The 21,581-nt window shown below is 58.0% G+C and overlaps 1 protein-coding gene across 2 annotated transcripts in view; it reads right to left on the bottom strand.

Annotated features, from left to right (window-relative positions):
• Positions 1–7,265: 7,265 nt before the first annotated feature.
• The window catches only part of SCUBE1 (signal peptide, CUB domain and EGF like domain containing 1), a 135,712-nt gene continuing 121,396 nt past the window's right edge, over positions 7,266–21,581 (bottom strand). For both annotated transcript variants that reach the window (XM_072742738.1, XM_072742739.1), the window contains 9 exons: positions 21,395–21,532; positions 19,959–20,162; positions 16,879–17,040; positions 15,366–15,533; positions 13,372–13,533; positions 11,882–12,079; positions 10,708–10,860; positions 10,225–10,304; positions 7,266–7,928 (listed from right to left, as the gene is read on the bottom strand). In XM_072742738.1, coding sequence (XP_072598839.1) covers positions 7,776–7,928; positions 10,225–10,304; positions 10,708–10,860; positions 11,882–12,079; positions 13,372–13,533; positions 15,366–15,533; positions 16,879–17,040; positions 19,959–20,162; positions 21,395–21,532 — 1,418 coding nt within the window. In that variant the 3' untranslated portion in view covers positions 7,266–7,775. The remainder of the gene's footprint in view (positions 7,929–10,224; positions 10,305–10,707; positions 10,861–11,881; positions 12,080–13,371; positions 13,534–15,365; positions 15,534–16,878; positions 17,041–19,958; positions 20,163–21,394; positions 21,533–21,581) is intronic.

Here is a 21,581-nt window from a genome sequence, read left to right as displayed (position 1 = left end):
GGCGGCACTAAACCGCTGAGCCACTGGGGCTGCCCTTCCCCCCAAAGATTTTATTCATTTATTTGTGAGAGAGAAAGTGATAGAGCATGAGTGGGGTGAGGGGCAGAGGGAGAAGCAGACTCCCCACTGAGCAGGGAGCCCAATGTAGGCCTTAGTCCGGGAATCCTGGGATCATGACCTGAGCCGAAGGGGGATGCTTCACTCACTGAGCCAGGCAGGTGCCCCTGGGGCCTGTTTTTACGGGAGCTTTGGGGGAAATGTGGTAGAAACGTCCATTGTGTTGGTGCTCAGCGGGTGTCATTGTTTGCTTCTTAGACTTTTCAAACATTGTGGTAAAATACACATAATACTTTAATCATTAAAGAAAATGCAATTAAGTGGCATTAAATACATTCACATTGTTTACAACTGTCACCACCATCCACCCATCCCCAGAACTTTTTCATCTCCCTCCATTGAAGCTCCATCTCCCCACACAACTTCCCCTCCCCTGGCCCCTGGCCCCTGATGAAGGCAGAAGGAACGTAGATAAAACTAAACGTCCTTAGTAATCTGCAGCCCACTGACAAGTACTGGAGGAGCAGAGTAGAACCTTCCTGCAGGGAAACTCCCAACTATCTTTTTTTTTTTTTTTTTTACTCCCAACTATCTTAATGTTAATGTCTTGCTAGAGGGAAAAACAAGCTTAGTTTGACAATAGCAAGGCCTTGGGTATCCTGTGGGTCTTTTTTAGCATATGAAAATCCTTTTAAAACTTCCTGTGTCTTTACTCCGCTCCCCCCCCCTCCGGCCCCATACACACCCCAAAGTATATAATCAGTTGCTCCTCACAATCCTGGGACTGCAGCTTCTCTTTTTGCCCACATGCTTTACTAAAAGCACCATTCTGCACCAAGGACGTCTCAAGAATTCTTTCTTGGGGCACCTGGGTGGCTCAGTTGGTGAAGCGTCTGCCTTGGGCTCAGGTCGTGATCTTGGGGTCCTGGGTTCGAGTCCCACGTTGAGCTCCCTGCTCAATGGGGAGTCTGCTTCTCCCTCTCCCTCTCCCTCTGCCCCTCCCCCTGCTCCTTCTCTCTCTCATGTTCATTCTCTCAAATAAATAAAATCTTAAGGAAAAAAAAAATTCTTGGCGATCGGCTCCAGACCCTACCAAACCTACATTCAAAAACTGTATCAGAGGGAACTTGTGTAAGTGGAATCAGTATTTGCTCTGTCTTAACTGGCTTCTTGTGCTCAGCACCATGTCCTCCAGGTTCATCCACGTTGTAGCTGGTGTCAGAGCATCTTTCCTTTCTGAGGCTGAATCCTGCTCCACGGTGTGGACAGACCACGTGGTGTTTATCCACTGATCCACTGACACACCTGGGCTGCTTCTATCTTAACTATTGTGGGTAATGCTGCTAGGAACATGGGTGTAGAAACATGGCCTTGACACCCTCCTGTCAATTCTTTTGGGCATATTCCAGGAATTTCCTTAGACTTTTATTTTTTTTGTTTGTTTTTTTCAAAGATTTTATTTATTATTAGAGAGAGAGAGGCAGAGACACAGGCAGAGGGAGAAGCAGGCTCCATGCAGGGAGCCCGACGTGGGACTTGATCCCAGGACCCCGGGATCAGGCCCTGGGCTGAAGGTGGCGCTAAACCCCTGAGCCACCTCGGCTGCCCTCCTTAGACTTTCAAATCATTGTGTTAACCTGAAAAACAAACAAGCAAAACAACTCTGCTGTTTACTGTCCGTTATTTGGAATATTAATATCATTTATACAGTTGTTTTTTCTCCTGTTGAGTGCAGGATGCCAGAGGGTCCCCCACATTTTCGAGAAGCGTAGCCTTTTTGGTGTTCTGGATTTCTTGGAATCTCATGAAAGGCATGAGTCCCAGAGAAACACAACCACGGGTGCGCGCACACCTGGCATCGACTGGGCATTCAGTTTCCAGGGATCCCAGGTCCTGAGGCCTAAGGTGCTCGAGACTCCGAGATGAAAGCCACAGCGTAGAGGAGCATCCAGTCACGAGGAGCAGTGGAATTGGAGCCTGAGATGACCTACCTCCTTCCTGTCCCAACTTTGGGTGCTCCTCACATGCAGATCTCAAACCCACTGCTTTGCCTTCTAGAAGCTTTACTGTAGCTCCTTTACTCAACTAATAGCCAAGGAAGGTCTGAAAAAAAAATTTTTTTTTCTGACTCTAGGTACCTTTCTTCCCCTTCCCGTAACCTCTGATGAATGAGAGAAAGGAGCAGTATTTAGGTTCATTTCCTGTTTATTATTAAAGTGATTTCCACAAATGTTTAATTACATGCATATGTATGAACATGATGGAGAGGAAAAACCTTGAATATTCGAGGCAACTAAAAGGAAAACAGGATTGTGTTGGTATTTGTCGCTCTTGTAGACAGAGTGGTTGCCAAGGTGCCCAGAGAGTACAGCGCCGCCTTCAGAGAACCCAGAGTGGAGACCAGTGGTGGGGGGTTTTGGGGGGTCAGGGGGTGGGATGGCAAGGGCCCAACTCTCTGCTCCCCTCCTCCTTCTCTGGGCCTCACCCCCCCCCCGTCGCCCCCCCCCGTCGCCCCCCCCCCCCCCCTCGTCCCCTGCCAGTGGTGTTCAGATATCCCATTTCTGCTCAGGCTGAAAGGCTCCCATCTCAGCGAAATCAGGCATTTCCCCGGGGATCCGCGTGGCCCCTGAACTGGCAACGTCCTGGGCACCTGTGAGCTTTCATTTCACCTACTGCTCACCACACTGTCTGCTGAGCCCCCCCCACCCCAGAATTGTCTAGTGTCTGTGTGCTGGAGACTGTGAGAGGGGCCAGCCGGGGGTGCACGTGTCCACCCTGCTGCAGGCTTGGGGGGCCACTCCCCACGCACACCCCACCCCCCACCGCACTCCAGGCTGCAGCTTGCCCCGCAGGCCGGAGTTTGAATGGTCGTGACCTGTCCACGCAGGGCAGAGGGCAGAGGCCAGGCCTCCTCTGGGTCTTTAGTGCTGGTTCCCGAGGGAGGGGTGGGCAGGAGCCCACACGTGCTGCTCCTCCCTCCTCCCTCCTCCCCAGGGCACCAGCCTGCCTGTCCTGAGCTCCATGGGCCGGGAGCTGCATTTCCCAATCCCGATGTGTCATACATAGACATGTCCTTCCTCGGGTTTCCTTCCCAGCACCACCAGCTACTGGCCCTGGGCACGTCCCTGGGCCCTGGAGTCTCACCCTCCACACCCAAGAGGCATCAGGCTGCACTCACCTCGCGGGGCCGAGAGGATGGCTTGTTTGGATGCTTGAGGGCTGGCACCAGGGTCCCCCAGAGCCTGGGGGCCTCAGGCTTGAGGCCTACCACGTCCAGGGGCTACAGAGGCTCCTGCTCCCTGGGGCCACCTGCGTGGGGTGCTGGGAGGGAACCTGGGGCCATGCCTGAGGCGCCTGGGCCTGGGGTCACCTGCCCCCCTCCCGACACCCTCTCCAACAAGCAAGGTGGCCTCCGGCTCCAGCCACCCCCCGTGTCTGGCATACAGCAGGCGCTCAGCACTAGCGCCTCCAGAGGCAGCTGCGGGAGGCCGGGAGCTGTCTGTTCGGCCTCTGTGCGGACGCCGGGGGCTGGCAAATGTTGGTCCTGAATGATGCTGGCTTGGTGCTGTCACCCTGGTCAGAGGGGCTGAGCCGCCACCACGTGTATCTTTGGTGAAGAAGGGGCCTCCCTCCATGGGGATGCAGTTGACCAGGGTGACTACATTTCCAGGCATCCAGTAGAGGACGTAAGCTCAGCCGGGGTCTCTGGGGCACAAGAAAGGCCCCCCCTCTGGAGCACGGAGTGTTCTGGGCGGGTCCTGGCGCTGGGTCCCGGGCAGGGCAGCTGAGCCCTTCTCTGTGACTCTTTCTTTCTATGCTGGTGGAGGGAGGTGGTCACGTCCGTGGCAGCTTCTCCTGCAGGACACGGGCTTTGGGACCCCTTCGGTGACCCCTGCTCTCTCTGTCCCCACCTGGGGTGCTGGCGGGCGCTGGAGGACAGGGCTGCCTTCTGAGGAACACCGGGCTCTGTCCCCCGGGCCAGCCTCCATCACCTTCATCCCTGTGACCAAGGGGGCTTTCCCGGGGACTCCGTCAGCCCCAAGGCTGTGGTCTCTCCTCCTGTCCAGGAGCCTGGCACACAGGGAGTTTGGTGGGGACCCAACTTAGTTCAGGATCTTATTTTCCTGCTGAGGGCGGTGGGTGGGTGGAGGTGTTTGAATGATGACCCAACCCCCCAAATGTCACTTAGGCGCCTGCTCTCGCTCCAGCGCACACTGGGGCCTCTTGTCCTGGAAACTGGATGATGTTGGCTGTGTCCCTGGGGGAACGAGGGCGCAGCCAGGAAACATGGGGCTGAAGAGGTTGAAGGAAAGAAATTCTCTTAGGGCTCTCAGAATCGGGCTCTTGGGGCCACTGCTCTCTGGTGACTTTTTGGCCTGGGTTACGGTTCTGCTTCATCTACATGTCCCAAACCAACGCACGGCAGGAGGGAAGGCTGTCTGAGGCCACCACCTTGGTCCCACGGCCTCCTCAGTTCTGTCTCCACGGAGGTGAGGAAGGGCCGGCACATGCCTTCCCCGGGGAACCAGAGCTGGGCAGAGCGCGGTCACCACCACTGGCAAGGCCACCTGTTGGGGTGAGCAGCGGAGGCAGAGTCTGAGACTCTGGAGAGCCCAGGGAGGGAGAGAGAGCACAACTGCACAGCTGCCAGGCTCCGGCTAAGGCAAGAGTGTCGCCAGGGAAAAATAAGCCTGATTCGGGCCGGCAGGTGAGCTGACCCCAGCGCTCACCCTGAGGGCCCAGCTTGGCCTCTGGACCTTGCAGCCAGATTCTCTTCTTTTCCTTGGTGCGCATCCACGGAAGCAGAGAGCCAGCAGCTGCCAGGGGCGCGAGGCACCTCTGTCTTCCACCGCCATCCTCGGAGGCCTCCCCCGTCGCCCCAGTGCCATCCATGCCTCGCTGGGAGCACAGCCAAGCTCCTCAGGACTTCTGGGCCCTGGCACCCACCTTTCAGTCCTGGCCAACTGGGCAAGGCTTTGTGTCCAGAAGCTTGTCCCTTCGCTCTTTCCTTGGAGTTCATTGACCGGCCAGCTGCTGAGGGTCCATGCCAGGCGAGGGTGGCGGTGGCTGGGATGGGGCTGTGGCTGTGGCTGCTCAAGGCCAATGCCCCATCCACGAGTGCGGTGGGCCCCTCTGACTCGGCCCCTCTGCATCTCAAGCCTCTCTCGGGGAGCATGGGACATCCACATCCTTGGCCTGGGCTTCTGTTCTTCAGGACTCCTTTTGGGGACCTGCCCTATCTGGGCCCAGTCCTTTCTACCTCCATTGGCTCCATGGGCACCCATCTGCCACCAGATTCCACGACATGGAAACAGGGACAAACGTGCTTGGTTGTCTAGGGAGCTCTCCCAAGGCCACTGGGCTCCGATGACTGGGGGCAGCTGTGGCTTTAACACATGGGACCCTTAAATTTCCCAGTGTGGGGCTCAGGGATGACCTAGAAATTAGGGACAGACCCCACTCCCGAACTTGGAGCACCCCTCATGGTGTGGGAGGTGGTTTAACAGGGTGGGTGGAGGAGGACTGAATGGTGATGGTGTTGGCAGCTGGCAAACTGGGGTTGTACTTGTGAAGAGCGAGGGGCCCCACGTCTGTCCTGCTCTGTTGGGGGAACACCGGGCAGGTTTGGCCACAGCAGTGTGGAGAGCCAAGGGACGTGGGTGGGCTCCCACTGGAAGGGCCGGTGGGTTAGTGGGGTTTGTGGGTGGCAACTGCCAGAAGCCACCCAGAGGGGCAGCAGGAAGTGTCCGAGAAGGGTTAGAACGCTTCCCTCTCTGTCCCCGCCCCCCCCCATGGTTGTTGCTGGAGGCTGGAGGCCACTCGAGAGGACACTCGTCTAATTACTGGGGACGAGCTTGGGAGGGAAGACAGGCATCTTTCTGTAGGCCCGGCTGGCCCTGAAGGCCTGTGACCAGACCAGACAGGGCTCACGGCTCACACTGACCTGGCCACTAGGGGCAGCCCCTTCCCCACGTCAGCGGACATTGGTGGCGGCATTGGTCAAACTGGGGACTGGCCATTGCTGATGTGGGCAGGGGCCGTGAATGACTTCTTGAGCTCCCAGCCCTGTTTTGGATTGTGAAATCGTCCGGGCTCGCCTGGCCATCGACCTCCAGGCCCCACTCCCTGTCCTCAGGCGTCACCATCTGCAATGTGCTAGGACAGTTCTCAAACTCCAACGTGCCCGTGCCCGTGGCTCAGCCCGGGTGTGGGGGCAGGGGATGGAGACAGCCTAGAGGCACCTGGGGTTCACTTTAAGAATCTCCCATGTTTCTTGGAAATTGGAACATCTGTTAACGGTAAAGATACAGACCACTTCCTATGCACGTCCCACAGCCGGTGGCCAGCAGCGGCCAGCAGGCGAGGACTCCGCGCTTTGGGGTCTTTTGTGGCTTTATTCGGGCACTGGCTTCCTGGCTGAGGGGGACACCATGCAACTAGGTCAGACTTTGGACTTTTCTTCTTTAAAGACAGATGGTAAGAGGAACGCAGCGTGGCACAGTAGCAGAAGGCTGCTCTGGGTCCAGGCCTCCTGACGCTGGCCACCTGCCCTCCCCGCCCGGATTCCTCTCTGCTCAGGTAAGGGGTGGGCTGCTGCCCTCTGAGGGCTCTCGTGCTGCCACAGCCTGGGCTCCCGTGGGAAAGGGCCTGCTTCCCTGTGGCAGAGGCCACAGCACGGACCCTGAGGTCTCAGTCCCAGGGTCAGCAGGGGAAGAGTCCACGGGAAAACTGCCTTCCACCCACGACACTCCAGCAAAGCACGGGAGCCGGTTCCCAAAGAACTTGCACTCCAGAGCGTGTCCAGCCAGAACCAGCTGTCCGCTCCCCATCCTGCGGGCTCCCGGCCCCCTGGAAGCAGGTGGCAAGCACCTGGGCTGGGGTTAATCACACGGGCGTGCTGGGAACAGCTCGTGAGGGAAGAGGTGGGCTTGCAATTCATATTTACAGTTACTACAGAGGATTTTCCTAAAGTACCCACAAATAGAAGTATATTATATTTATATTTATATTTATATATATATATATAGTACTTAATTAGATGCTCTATCAAGGGAAAGCACAAATCTACAGTTTCCTCCGCTAGCAGCTCTTTCCTGCCCCACTGCAGAATCCTTAGAGACCCACCACACGGCGCCTGTGTCCCGGGCCCGTGGCCGGAGGAGTGAGGGGCGCCGAAGGCCTGCAGGTGCAGACACTGGCTTATCGCAGCTCCCCAGACCCTCCTGCACCCCTCCTTCCACAGCCCCACTTCCTGTCTCAGATGATGCCTCCCAGAGCCTGCCTGGAGGCAGAGGCAGCCTCGCTCCCCTCTCCCGAGGCGCCAGGCGAGGCAGCGAGTTACTCCCACAGGTGCCCTCTGCCCGGGGCCTGGCTGCGCTGCGGCACAGAGTGTCCTGGCCCAGGCGGGTCCGCCCGTGCAGCTCTGGAGAGGGCGCCATCCAGGAATGGAACAGGCGGAGGGAGGGAGGGAGGAAGGGAGGGAGGGAGGGAGGGAGGAAAGCCGCCTGGAACAGTGTTTTCCCAGGGGGGATCTGCCTGGCCGCCGGCTCAGCCCCAAGGGCTGGTTGGTCAGTGTTTCCTTAGGGCGGACGCCAGGGTGACTTCCCAGGGCGGCGTGGAGGCCTGCGGAGCCGGCTCCCAGCCTCTCCTGTGGAAGGAAGGCCTCTCCCCTCCCCGTCGGGATACCCGCCTTCCCCGAGAAGGGCAGCTCTAGCACGTTATTTGTAGGGCCTCAGGAATCGGGACACTTTGGAACGCAGCAGTTTGATGAAAGACCGTGGGAACATCTCCTTGGACTCTTGGGCTGTGTACTTGAAGTAGTTCTGGGGATGTGCCAGCACGTCGAACAGGGCCTTGATGAGCTTCTTGTCCTGGAAGACATGGTGAGGCGTACAGTGAGGCCAAGGGGGGCCGGGGGTGCGGGTGGGGCCAGGCCTAAGGGGTGTCTGCAAGGACGGGGGAGGAGGAAGAGACTGCTGCCTGGTGGGTCTCAGGACTCCACAGACTCTCATCACCATGAACTGTTTTTTGAAATTTTTAAAAAAGATTTTATTTATTTATTCATGAGAGACACACACACACACACAGAGGCAGAGACACAGGCAGAGGGAGAAGCAGGCTCCATGCAGGGAGCCTGACGTTGGACTTGATCCTGGGTCCCCAGGATCACGACCTGAGCCAAAGGCAGATGCTCAACCACTGAGCCACCCAGGTGCCCCAGTTTTTTATTTTTATTTATTTATTTTTTTTAATAATTTTTTAAAAATTTTTATTTATTTATGATAGTCACACACAGAGAGAGAGAGAGAGAGGCAGAGACACAGGCAGAGGGAGAAGCGGGCTCCACGCACCGGGAGCCCGACGTGGGATTCGATCCCAGGTCTCCAGGATCGCGCCCTGGGCCAAAGGCAGGCGCCAAACCGCTGCGCCATCCAGGGATCCCTGTTTTTTTTTTTTTTTTTAAGAAGATTTATTTATTTTAGAGAACACATATGATTTGGGGGGAGGAGCAGAGGAAGAAGAAGAGACAGGAAGATAGAGGAAGAGAGAGACTGAGAGAGACGGAGAGGGAGAGAAGCAGACTCTGCCCTGAGCAGGGAGCCCGATGTGGGGCTCGATCTCACAACCCTGAGATCAAGACCTGAGCTGAAACCAAGAGTTGGACCCTTAACCGATGGAGCCTCCCAGGAGCCCCATTTTTTTTTATTTTTAATAGTTTATTGGTCTTAACTCTTGGTGTTCTAATAATATTTTATCTCAGCTGCACATATAGGCCCCTTCTCCACAGGAGGATGAGCTGCAGTCATGAGTGCACAGAGCACAGCCCACAGCCAGGGCCCAGGGCAGGGTCTAAGCAGTGAGCGCAGGCCACAGGCTGTCTGCACCATGCCTCAGTGTCACACAGAGACTCTGGCCACATCTGCTGTCCAGGGTCTGCTCCATCCTGGTGCACACTCATGCTCTGACTCGGAGGCACACTCTCTCCCTTGCCCTTGAGAAACACTCACAGAGCTCCTTCCACGTGCCGGGACAGACTGTCCAGCAGGAACCCTTGCAGTTCCTCTACCTGGGGTAGAGGAGGGAGGCCGGTGACCAAATAACCCCAGACCACAGCTAACCGCAGTGCTGGCAGGTGCCAAGGAGGAGGGCCATGTGGGACTCTAAGCATCTGTGACCTGCCCAGAGGAGGGATGCTGACACTAAGAGCAGGACAGGTGGACCTTCACTGGGGAGAGGTCTTGGCGAGGGAGCAGAGGGAGCACAGAAGCCTGAGAATGGCTTCAGAGGCAGGAGGTGGGCACACCCAGCCGGGCCTCACTGGCCCAGTCTTGTCCTAAGTGACGGAAACACTTCCAGTGCTGCACAGATGCTCCTGGCTGCAGGGTGGAGCTGCGGGCAGAGGGCCAGGGCAGCAGGGGAGTGGTGAGGAGGAGAGTCCGTCTTGTCTGCAGGACTGACTGGGGGAGAGGCCCGCACCACCCTCCGGTTCCCATGACCCAGATGGGCTCAGAAACCTCCAGATCTCCTCCTGGGTGCAGCAGGATCGGGGCAAACTTCTCTGCTTACAAACCTCCTACTATGTGCAGGCGTGTGCCAACCCCGGGGCTGAAAGACACAAACCCTGCGAGCCACCCCTGTTTCTCAGAAGGCTTGCCTAGGGCCACCCAGCTGGTACCTGACAGCCCTGCTCTGGCCCTGTCCACGTCAGCTGCCAGGCTGGGGGTGCTGTCTCCCCAGGACCCAAGCCGATCCCTGGGTCTGGGCCAGTGCCTACTGTGTCACGGCCATGGGCCCCCTATGTGACAAGGCGGCTCTGCTTCTCAAGGCCATGAGCAAGACGAGGAGGCAGGCAGTCCCAGAGGTGAGGGCGGACTCTATTGACTTTAAGATACCACCGCCTCTCACAGATGAAGGGAGCGAGGCTGGCCGCTGGTGAAGAACCTGCCTAAAGACAAGGTGCCAGGTCCTGAGCGTGACCCCGCCAGGGAGCTGATCTCAGCCCTCCTGGTCTGCAAGGACAGATGCCCTGGATCCAGGCCCTGCCCCCCTCCTCCCCTCCCTTCTCTGGGGGCTGGGGGTGGGGGTGAGCACAGGGATGGCCCTGACCACCACAGGCCACCATCCTGGGATCACACGGGACCCTTTTCCATAGAGCAGATCACTCACTTTTAAAATTTCCTGGTGATTCTCCGAGGCGTAGAGCCGTCCATCGCGAACAATATCTTCTATCAACTGCTGGTAGTCCTCTGCGAAACCCACCGGCGGGGAAGGAAGGAAGGTGAAGGCTCCAGACCCTGCCTGCTTCCCCCTCACCTTCAGCCTCTGCCTTCCCCTGCTCCACTTTCAGGCTTTGGACCTTGGCCAGAGGCACTTCTGTCTCTGAATCTCTGTATCCTCCACCCAAACTGTTTCCCTCGAGGTTTGGCTAGCTAGAAACTCCTATTCAACCCTCAGAACCCTGCTCGGTTCTATTAAACTAAAAAAAAAAAAAAAAAAAAGAACCCTGCTCGGGCAGTACGTCATGCTGAAGGCCACGGACACCACTCATGGCTCCCTCGTCTGTGCCCCCTACCCCCACCCTGTGTGCGTCTGTCCCCTCTGTGTCCTCAGGGCCAGCCTGGGCCGGGCACACAGTGCTGCCACACTGACCGTCGTAGGTGACATAGGGCACTTGGAATCCTTTGCCACTGTTGCCTTCATTGGATTTGAACTGGATCCAGAGCTTCCGGGAGCGGGAGGTGAAGGCAATGGGCCTCTCATACGTCTGGCAGGTCTCATAGGTGGTGATAGACGCAGGGGATGCTGGGGGCAGAGCAGAGGGGCTGAGCAGCTGGCTGATCTTTGCAGCCAGCTGCAGCTGGCCCTGTCCTTCCCCCTCAGGCTGCATGCTTCTCCACCGGGTCAGCTGCCCGGCTCCCATGCCCAGTCCCCCTAGAGCTCAACCCTGTGGGCTGATGGTGGAGGGGACACTGGGGACCAGGGAGGCTGGTGGCAGAGCCGGCGGGGAAGATGGGCCGGGGCTGGGCTCTACTGGCTGTGGGATCCTGGCTGGCGCCCTGCCCTTTCTGGCCTCAGGCTTTCAGGCTTATCAGCCACAGTGAGTGGGTGATGCTCGCACATAGGAACAAAGAATACGGGGAACACAGTGGACAGAACCTCCTCAGTGTCTCTCTCCTCTGCTCAGTCTCTGCCTCAGAGACATTCCAGACCCCAGTGGGCAGGTGTGCCTTTGTCCGCCTCCTTGTAAATGTTCTGGCTCGGAGTGGGCTCCCCGGGGCACCACGGCCCTGCACCAGCAGTGGGGTCCCCCAGCCTTGGCACATGCTATAAGGACTTAACCTGGTTCCTGGAGGGACTTGGCCTTCCCCCCTTTCTTGCTGCTGTGGCCATCTGGGCACACACCTGTCCCTGCCCACAGCTGAGGGCCAGCCCGTAGCTCACAGCCTGTAGTCCCACCACAACGCCCTGACGGGGGTGACAGGTCAGGAGGCTGGAACTCACGGAGGGGAAGGGACAGGGCTGTCTGACCCTGGGGACCTTGTGTGTGTGCACAGGTGGGCCCCTGGCCCCCGAGCCTCAGAGGGAGCAAGAGGCAGACGGAGCAGGGGTTGCTCCTCAGGCCTCACCCTGGGTGGTGGGGCAGGACAGGCCAGACACCTGGGATGAGACTAGCTTGTGGTCAGCACCAATGCTGGACCCAATTCGGCCCTGGCTCCCATGCTCAGGGTATGCCCCACGCTTGCTGCCCCTTGGCACAGAGCCCTCCAGGTCAGAGGGCCCCACGGGGGCCCCTGGGCAGCCCCCCACCTCCACTTGCACGTACCGCTCTTCCTCATGACCAGGACATCGCCACACTCGTCCTCAACGGGCAGGAAGATCTCAGGGACCACGATGAGGATCCTGCGCTTGGGGGGCGGTGAGATGTGCCACACGCACTCAGCGTTGGCCGGGTAGTCGCCGGGGTAGTTGGGGGACTCAATGTAGCCTGTGTAGTCACCAAGCTCGCCGCCACAGTGCTGGTCTGTGGGCACGGGGGCCCGCAGGCCTGCTCAGGCTGCTGTGTTGGGGGGCGCCTCAGCCTGTCTCCCCACCAGCCAGCCTGGCCCTGGGCCACTCTGCTCACAGGGTCGTGCTCCCACAGGGTGCCCTGTGACAGGCCACCCCCCGGCCCGTGTCAGCTCCCTTGCCTACCCTGTTCCTGCACATAGCCAGTGGGAAAGCCTAGTGACCCCCACTTGCTCTTTCCCTCCATGCACTCCGGCTCCCGGAGCTCCTGCCAGGTGCGAAGTGTGGTTGCCCTCCCCGCTGAGCAGGGAGGCTCAGGGAGAGGCCAGCAGCACAGTGAGGAAAGAGACCTGCTTCCCTTTCTTCTCATTTTTAGCTAAACTGCGTAACCCCGAAGAGGCCAAATGGGACATCTTTGTGAGCTAAATGGTTCCTAGCCTCAACCTTACAAAGGAAGTTACCTTAGTTTTGCCAAGAGAATTGAACGGAAATATTATATAGACTTTTATATGTTTTCATTTCCAAAACTCCTCACATCAAAATTTCTGGGAAACATTTCATTTTTACCTTATCTTCCAGAAGTTTCCATTCTATTTGGTTTCGTTCCACTCTTAAATCATTGAGGACATTTAAAACCTGTCTCTGTGGAGCTCTGCCACTGTGCCTGCCCTTCTGTCCCCACAGGCCACGAGCCCCAGGGGACACCCTGGGGGAAGAGGGGTGGCTTCTACCTCTAGGATTAGGTCCCCTTCCTGGGCCTTTGGGCTGTTCCAAATGTGACCAGCAGCCCAGGGAAGGGATAACTGGCTGGAAATTGAATACAGGAAGGGTACAATACCAGAACATCTGTCCCAAAGGACTCCGAAAAATGAATTAAAAATATTTAAAGGGCAGCCCGGGTGGCTCAGTGGTTTAGTGCCAACTTCAGCCCAGGGTGTGATCCTGGGGTCCCGGGATTGGGTCCCATGTCAGGCTTCCTGCATGTAGCCTACTTCTCCCTCTGCCTGTGTTTCTGCCTCTCTCTCTCTCTGTGTGTCTCTCATAAGTAAATAAATAAAGCCTTTAAAAAAATATCTAAAGTAAACAGCATCCTGTCTGTTATGTGCAGATGACTTGCTAAATGAAGGCCTGGGGTCTCTATTTCCCAAATCGTCTTACCCTGAGGAGGTGTGCGGATGTGCTAGAGCAGAGCCGAGTCCCTGGGGTCCTGGGGACACTGTGTGGGGTGAGGGCTTATCCCACCCCCAACAACCACCCCCTCCCCAGCCCCGTTCCCAGCTCCCTGGCTGTGGGGGAAGCTGCACCTACTTTTGCAGTGTGTGACGTTGGTGGAACCGTCGAAGTCTGTGCTGGTGTTGCCCGGGCAGGTGATGCAGTGGTTCTGGCCAAACTCAGGCTGGTAGGTGCCAATGGGGCAGCGGATGCACCGGTGGGTGGTGGTGTTGTAGTGGTGGCCCGGGGAGCAGTGCACTGTGGGGTGGGGGTGCAGGTGGGAAAGGGCAGGGGGCATTCTCCCCAGGGCTCCCCTTGCCTGTTAGGTCTGTCTCAGTGCCGAGTTCAAGGCCTTTCTCTACTGCTCAGCAACTTCTCATCACCCCACCCAGCTGGGCCATAAGCTCAGCAGACAAAGGCCCACTCCTGAGGTAATGCTGCTTGATGTAGCGTGGGTGCCTGTGTTCAAGGGCATTAATGGGGCATGGAATGCTGTAAGGCCAGGCATGGGCTGCTCAAAAGGTGCAGGGACTTTTCGGGGGAGGCTTGAGCAGCCTGGAGCTGGCTGGGAGGCTATCCGGGGGAAGGGAGGGCAAGGGTAGGCCCAAAGAGGGCTGTGTGGGTGCCAGGTGTGGCCAGAGGGGAGGTCACAGGCCATGGGGATGAGGCCATGCTAGGCTTTGCTCTGAGTTTCAGAGGATCAAGTTCAGGACAGAGGATGCACTGGGGAAGAAACTGGGGTCACTGGATGCTCTTTCTATTCAGACTCCAGAGTACCCAGGCCGGGGAACTCAACTACCAGGTGAGGGGAGGTTAACTGAGACTGAGTGGGGCCTGGGGCCATGGTGCTGCCCGAGACACAGGCTGTTCCCTGGCAGGAGGGTGTAGCATCAAGTTCAGGACAGAGGATGCACCGGGGAGGAAACTGGGGAGGACCCCATGGTCCTGCCTGCTGCTCTGGGAGTGGGCTCTGGGGATGGTGTTGGGACAAGTGGCAGTGGCCTGGTTCAGGGGGTTGGCAGTGAGGTGGTGAGAGGTCATCCTTCAGAGGAGCTGGCAGGGGCTGCAGACAGACTGGATATGAGGTCACAGAGAGAGCACCCAGGGCGACTCCAAGGTCTCCTTGGGCACCTGGCAGGACAGAACTGATAGGACCTGGACTGGGGGGCCATTGTGTGGCAAAGATGAGGGACTCTGGCCATGTGGCATGACAGGTACTTGCTAGACATGCCCGGGGCTATTCCCTGGCAGGAGGGTGTAGCATCAAGTTCAGGACAGAGGATGCACTGGGGAAGAAACTGGGGTCACTGGATGCTCTTTCTATTCAGACTCTAGAGTACCCAGGCCGGGGACCCCAACTATACCACTCACTGAGGCTGAGTGAGGCCTGGGGCTACGGGGCTGCCCGAGACACAGGCTGGGAACCAACCTGGCTCCAGCCTGGGGGCAGGGGGGTGACAGTCTGACTCGTGGGGCTCGTGAGAAGGCAAGGGGAGAGGAAGTGGAGTCCAGACACTCTTTCTACAAGGTTCACAGTAAGGAGGAGAAATCCTGGCAGGAACTGGAGAGTAGTTGGAATTCTCTCTTCTAGAAGGGAGATTTCAGAGTAGTCTGTTCCCAAGAATCATCAGGGTCAGGAGGTGGGAAGAGTTGTCCCAAAGGCCCTTGGCAGGGCAGGAGCATGTGGCAGGGAAGGCAGGCTCACCACGGGGATTTGGTGGCTGTGGCAGGGAAGGTGCGGCTGGACGGCTGGACCCCCACAGCCCCGATGGGAGGTCTCCGGGTGAGGAGAGATGTCTGACCTCGCCCCAAGCCCCTGAATTTCTCCCCCTCACCCCCTAAACAAATTTCCTGCTAGCCAGGTTCACAGCTCCTGTCTGTAACTACAGTGCCCACCTTGCTCTCCTACCTGAGACCCTCGGATAGGTTTGTGTGGAACCCTGTCGTCCTGTCCTAGTGTGTGACACAGTGCTGGTCACCAGTGCCCACTGCCTGGTGGCTCCAGGCTGCTCCTCTGCCCTCGGAGGTTCGCCACTCGGGAAAGGAGAGGAGTTGAGGGAAAACGTGCCTGCACAGCCCAGCCCACTCACCTTTTGTCTCGCAGTCTTGGAAGGAGACAGTGCCCTCATGCTTGGTGAGCAGCCCCCCTCCGCAGGAGAAGCAGCCTGTGCGCCCGGGCTCAGGCTGGTACGTGCCCACCGGGCAGGCCTGGCAGGGCCTGAAGCCATCCTGGGAGAAGAAGCCTGGGGAGCACTGGCCTGGAAGTCAGAGATCATGGCTCAGGCTGGCAGGAGGGGGCGCCTCCATCCAGACCCTGCTCTCAACCCTCACGGCCCTGGGGGAAGGGCACCAAGGGCCCTGAGGCTGGGGGCGATGGTGGGGGCAGGTGTGAGGACTTGTGGGAAGAAGCCTGGGCTGCACAAAGCCTGGCGTCGCCTCTCCCACTAGCAGAAAGGGCTACGGGCTGAAGAGCAAGTGGCCTTGCTGCCGAGCTGAGAGGTGTGGACTCTACATGTGGAGGGGAGAGGTTGGAGGGGTCATTTACTTCAGAGGGGCTCCTTCCTGGGGGCAGGTCACACCGTGCCTTCTATGCGAGGAATTGGGCCTGGCAAGCTCCAGGCTGACCTGCCCTATCTGCAGGGTTGCACCAGAGCAGAGGGAGGGGGGTCTGTGACATTCCTGAGGGCCTGGCCGGGACGAAGGGAGGCTGAAAGTCAAGGTGCATTGGGTGCTCTGGCAGGGAGTGAGGGGTGGGCTGAGTGCCCTCTCAGCCCAGGCCCCAGATTCTCTGTTCCTATCAGTGGTTACTCTCTGTTCTCAAACTGTCACCATGCCCACGAAGGGCAGAGACCACACCCTTGGAGGGCACGGCCAGCTAGCCTGCAGACTCAGGGCGGGGCTCTGAGCTCTTCTGTATCCCAGTGGAGGCTGGCTGGTGGTCTCCACTGTCCTCAGGATCCCACCCACCCACCCTCACAGGCACACCTTTCCCCACCCATTCTCGGGTGGTCCCCACGATGGCCTGGGAAGAGAGGCCATGGGTGGGCCCGTGAGCCCGTTTCACTGATGTGGTTAAGTGAGGTAGTAAATGGAAAAGGTCTTTGCAAACCAAGTTATGCTTGGCAAAACTGAAAAAGGGCTTTCCAAACCATCATAGGGCACACTGTAAAGTTCTTGTCGTAGAGTACAGTTCCTGCCAACTATATGGGACAGTCTGAAAAGCCTTTTGACACTGTGGTGCTCCATGCAATGTAATGTGTTTGGTGAACCATAAAGCACCGCGGGCCTCCATTATAGGGAGTAGTTGACTAGTAAATGATCAAGTGCTTTTAAACTGTAAAGTCCCTTCCAAACTGTTTGCTGCAATTTTCAGAAGCACTAACCACAGCCCCGTTTGCTGGCACAAAGAGATGGTGGGGCGGCAGTGCCCTCTGGGAGTGGAGCAGCCTGGATGTCATAGCAGGCTCTGCAAATGGCAGTGAGCTCCACAGAATATGCCGAGGTGCTCGGCCTCTGCCTTGGGGACCTCAGTAGAGACAGGAGGTACCCTTGGGCCCCCCACCCCCTAATAGGCCCCTCCCTCCGGGGGGGACCAGTACTCGCCTCCACATTCAGATACATTGCGGGCACCGGTGAGGCCGAGCCCATCGCTGCTGGGGCACGGCGTGCAGCTGAGTTGGCCGTCCCTGTCCTGGTAGGTCCCCGGCACACATGGCACACACTGGCCAGGCTCTCCGCTGAAGTGGGTGCCAGGCCCACAGGCCACTGCAGAGGCAAAGTGGAGAGATTGCTGGTGGCAGAGGTGGGGAGTGGTGGCCGGGTGGTCTGCCCCCTGGTTCCTCAAACCCAGGCTCTGTCCTACCGGAGAGAGCACGTCCCTCGTGCCTGGAGCCATCTCAGAAGTGCTGGGGGTAGGAGCAAGGCAGCAGCCATCTGTAAAGAGCCTGGAGGCCTGACCCTGGTGTCTCATGCCGCATCCTGGCTGCAGCTGCTCGACATCCTGCCCTCCGGCCCTGACCCCTCTGCCTGGGTACCAATGGCTTCCTGGACATCCACAGGCATTTTGTCCAAACCCAGCTCTCCTGCCCTCTTCTTTCCTTCCTCCTGTGCTGGAGTTGCCATCTGAGGACATGGGGCGGTGCAGAGGGCATGGAGGAGTGACAGGGGCGTGGGGGAGCAACAGAGCCGGTGGCAGGAAAGCCTGACAGCCAGTGTGGGCAGCAGCACTGAGTGAATGAGCCAACTGATGAGTAGGAAAGGAGGAGGAAGGGAGCCAAATGTTTCTCTGGAGAAGAAATTTAGAACCATGGATAGAGGAGAGGTTAGAAAGGACCCTGAGGTATTGAACTGAAGGCATTGATGTGAATGCATGGTTTTATCTCACACACACACACACACACACACACACACACGCACGCGCACACACACACACACACACACACACACACACCCCTAGGCACCGCCTGTAGATCTGCAAATATACATAAATACCCCCGAGTATACTATGCACCTGGACCTTCTAGTCCTGTCCAATGACAGAGCCTGGAAGCAATGACACTCCTGTGGCAGTGAGTACCCCACTTTGGCTTCTACTCATCTTCCTCCTCTGGGGCTCCAGGGGCCCCTGACTGATGGCAAAGGCTGGGGCAGGGAGAGTACCACTTGGTGCCAGAGACACCTCAGTGAGTGATGGGGGGTGGGGCTTGTCCAAAGGATGTGGGACTGGCCTGATGGGGGAGGACTTGCTAAAATGGGGAGGATCTGAGCCCACACTGACACAAACACGCGATGTGCAGGTACATTCAGAGATGATGGGGGAGGGAGAAGCTCGTTCTTCCAGAATGCTAACGAATACACAGGGACAAGGGCTGGCAGGAACAGAATACGGTCCAGGAACTGCCGCAGGGGTGGGTGCTTTGGTGGGAGTTGTCACTGATTGTTGGGGGTGGGGGGTGGGTGTCTGGCGAGGAGCAGGATGTTGGTATAAACTCTCCTTAGTCGCAGAAGGAAAAGGAAGGTAGAGAACGTGGGTTTCCCACCCATCCCGCAGGTCACAGATATGTGGTACACAGCCCTATTGAGGGTCATCCCACAGCAGTGAGGGACAGTGGAGGACAGGGGAGGAGGGGAGGGAACGAGGGACGGGTCCACACTGAAGGAATCTGGAGAGACAGGACATGGATGCTGTGGAAGGAGTGGGGGAGCCAGAATGGGGTGTGTGGGTGGGATGAACCTCCAGTGCAGGAGGCAGTACCCAGGGGAACCTGGGTGAAGAAACCACAGAAGTTCCTTGTCCTGCCTGGCGCTAGTTCTGAATGTTTGAAATGATTTCAAAATAAGCTATTAAAAATAAAAGAAAGGGGTGCCTGGGTGGCTCGGTCAGTGAAGCATCTGCCTTGGGCTCAGGTCATGATCCCAGGACCTTGGGATCGAGTCCCACATTGGGCTCCCTGCTCAGCGGGGAGTCTGCTTCTCCCCCTTACCCCCCATCTGTGTGCATGCACTCTCTCTCAAATAAATAAAATCTTAAAAAGACAAAAATAAAAGAATGACACCACAAAGGCCCACGGCCTCCTGCGATGCCCGCTCCACGGCTTGAGCCAGAGTCCTTCCATCCCCCACACCTCCTCTTCACTGGCTCCCCAGTTTGTCTCTCTGGCCCAGCCTATGCTTTGTGCTCCGGATTGGTGGCTCCAACCACCCATTCAACATCCTCACACGGAATGACTCACACGTGTCTGAGCTAACCAGCACAAACAGAGCACTCTGTCTTCCCCAAGTTCCCCAGGTCAGAAAATGATGCCACCTCTGCCCAGTGGCCCTTGGAGCTGCCCTCAAAGCCTCTGTCCTCCTCGTCACCCTTCCAAAGTGCTCTCAATGTGTCTCGGTCCTTCTTGTCCTGCACCCAGACCCCCATACCCCGTTCAAGGCTCCCCCATCTCCCGCTTGGCCTCCTCTCCTGGGTCCTCACTGGCGGAAGCCCTCCCCTGATGAGACAGCGAGAAGGTTGCTCCTCTGCTTGGGACCTTCCTGTGGCTTCCACCGGCCCAGAGTAGCACCGTGGTCTGCACAGCCCTGATGCGGTGCCTTATCGGGCCTGTGGGTGTGCTTGCTTGCTCACTGGCTGCCTTCTTTCCCCGGTAAGTGTAAACCCCATCAGAGCACGGGTTCTGTCTGTTTTGCAGGCAGCCACTCGGGCTGCCTCGAGAGCTATCTGCTCTCGACAGGCCAGCTCCTGGGGCTCTCTGGTCAAGTCACCTGCTTCCTTGGCCTGGACCCCGGCTGGCTCCCGGCCTCACGTGCCTCTTTGCTCTGCTCCTCCTCTGCTCTCGCTCCCATGCTGCCTCTGCTGGGAAGCCTTCTCTAGTCACACAGACTAGTCCCTGTGCCCCTCCTGCCCCTCCACTCTGGCCGTGCTGGCCTGTGCTCCTCCTGTCCCACCCATCCTCAGGATTGTGGGGAGGGTCACATGTGCAAATGTTTGTCATCAAGAGCCCTGCCCAGGGTCTGGCATCAGGGGAGTGCTCTTCAAATGACAGCCATTGTGAGGAGCACAGTTGTGCTTCTTCTTCCGTGTCTCACTGTCCCCTCCCAATGTGTCTGCTTAGCCAGGCCACCCGTGGAAGGAAGGGCAGAGAAGCTTTGCCGAGTGGGCATCCTAGTGGCCATGGGCAGGGACGCACCGCATTTCCCGTCCTGTAACACCTGGCCTGTGCCGCACGCCCCCTGGCCCTCCAGGGCCTTGGCCGGCCACTGGGCCATCGCGTACTCTGTGCCTGCGACCTGGATGGAGAACTGGTGCCGGCCGATGGACTTCCGCAGAGTCTTGATGGCAGCCTGCAAGCTCTGCTCGGCGCGCTTCCGCATGCAGTCCGCCTCACAGGTGTCTGCAGGGGCGGGAGGGATGGTGACTCGCAACCCCCTCGGAGCTGCCTCTTCCCTGAGCTTCCCCTCTGCCAGGCGGCTGTCTGCCCAGGGCACCTTCTCGCGGCAGCCGCGGGCCGAGGCACCATTGTGGCGTCCATCTGACAGACAAGGAGACTGAGGGTCTGAGAGGTAAGATCTGCTCAAGGCCACACTGCGGATCAGAGGAGGAACCAGGCCTCCAACGCCACAACGCATCACCTCCCAGGGCACGGCTCACGGACGGGCCCTCCTCCCTGCCACTTAACACCCTCGAGGCTGCTGCTGCTCCCAGCATAATGCCCAGCTCTCTGGCCTTGAATCTGAGGCCTCTCATGGGAAGGCCCCTGCCAGCCTCGCCACCCCTCACCCCCAGTCCTCTGACACCCACTGTGAACTCCGCATTCTAGCCACCCCGTCCTGCTCACTGCCTCCCGAGCACATCTCATTCTACCTGACCTTCGTGCCTTTGCCTATTCTATTCCCCTGCCATTCCCACCACCTCTTCCACTTGGTGAACTTTGATTTTAAGTCCTGATTCAAATGGTGCCTCTTCTGGGAAGACTTTCTGAGCCCCACCCTTAGGGAGACATCTCAGCTCGGTGCCCTGTTTCCTCTCATCCTCCCCACTCTTCTTGGTGTCTCCCTCAGCACTGGGTAGTTTGTATGTGTGTCTGCCTTCCCTCGGCTGGGAGTGCAGCCAGCATGAGAACCTTGGTCTGGTCCCCTCTTTCCACAGTGCCCAGGGCTGGGCACCCACAGCACACATCTGTTGACGGATCTCAACTCCTCTGTCACAACTCAACATTTGTAGCCAAAAGGAAAGCATTCATATGAAACATAAGCCAGCATTATAGGCTGCCTTCTGGAACCTGGGAAAGATAGGCCCTTGGTTTGATTGTTCTGGAAACTCTATAGGCATTAGCCCCTCCAGGCTCTCGTCGTTGGAGGCCGGTGAGGAGGGGCAAAGAGGGGCTGTGGGGCTGTCACTGTGGGTCCCTGAGCCCTTCTTCTCATTGCCCTGGGCCTCCTCTCCATCCTGGGTTATAGGCAGCTGTTTTAAGGACCCGGCACCGACCCCCTGACTCCCCCACTGCCTGGCTGGCCTCAACCTCTGGTAGCCACGGCTCAGGTGGTTGCCCAGCTTCATGCCCGCAGACCCCTGCCAGCCCTCCCGGATCCCTGCCTCCCTGAGGCCGTCCGCAGCCTCACGCACCTGACGCCTCTTCCATCTTTATCTCCACTTCGAACTCCGCTGTGATGTGGGTCACCTCCTTGGATGGGGACTTTCGGCCACGGCGCCTCTTCTTGGAGGAGTCGCATTTGAGGGTCACAAAGGTCAGATGGCAGTTTTCTGGACAAAGAAGGGACCACTCTGGCAAAAGTGGCATGGGGCAGGAAGC

The sequence above is a fragment of the Vulpes vulpes genome, chromosome 16 (assembly GCF_048418805.1).
Source record: "Vulpes vulpes isolate BD-2025 chromosome 16, VulVul3, whole genome shotgun sequence".
NCBI lineage: Eukaryota > Metazoa > Chordata > Mammalia > Carnivora > Canidae > Vulpes > Vulpes vulpes.
The sequence above is the reverse complement of the archived record's forward strand: the minus strand, read 5'-3'. Positions and strand labels throughout refer to the sequence as shown.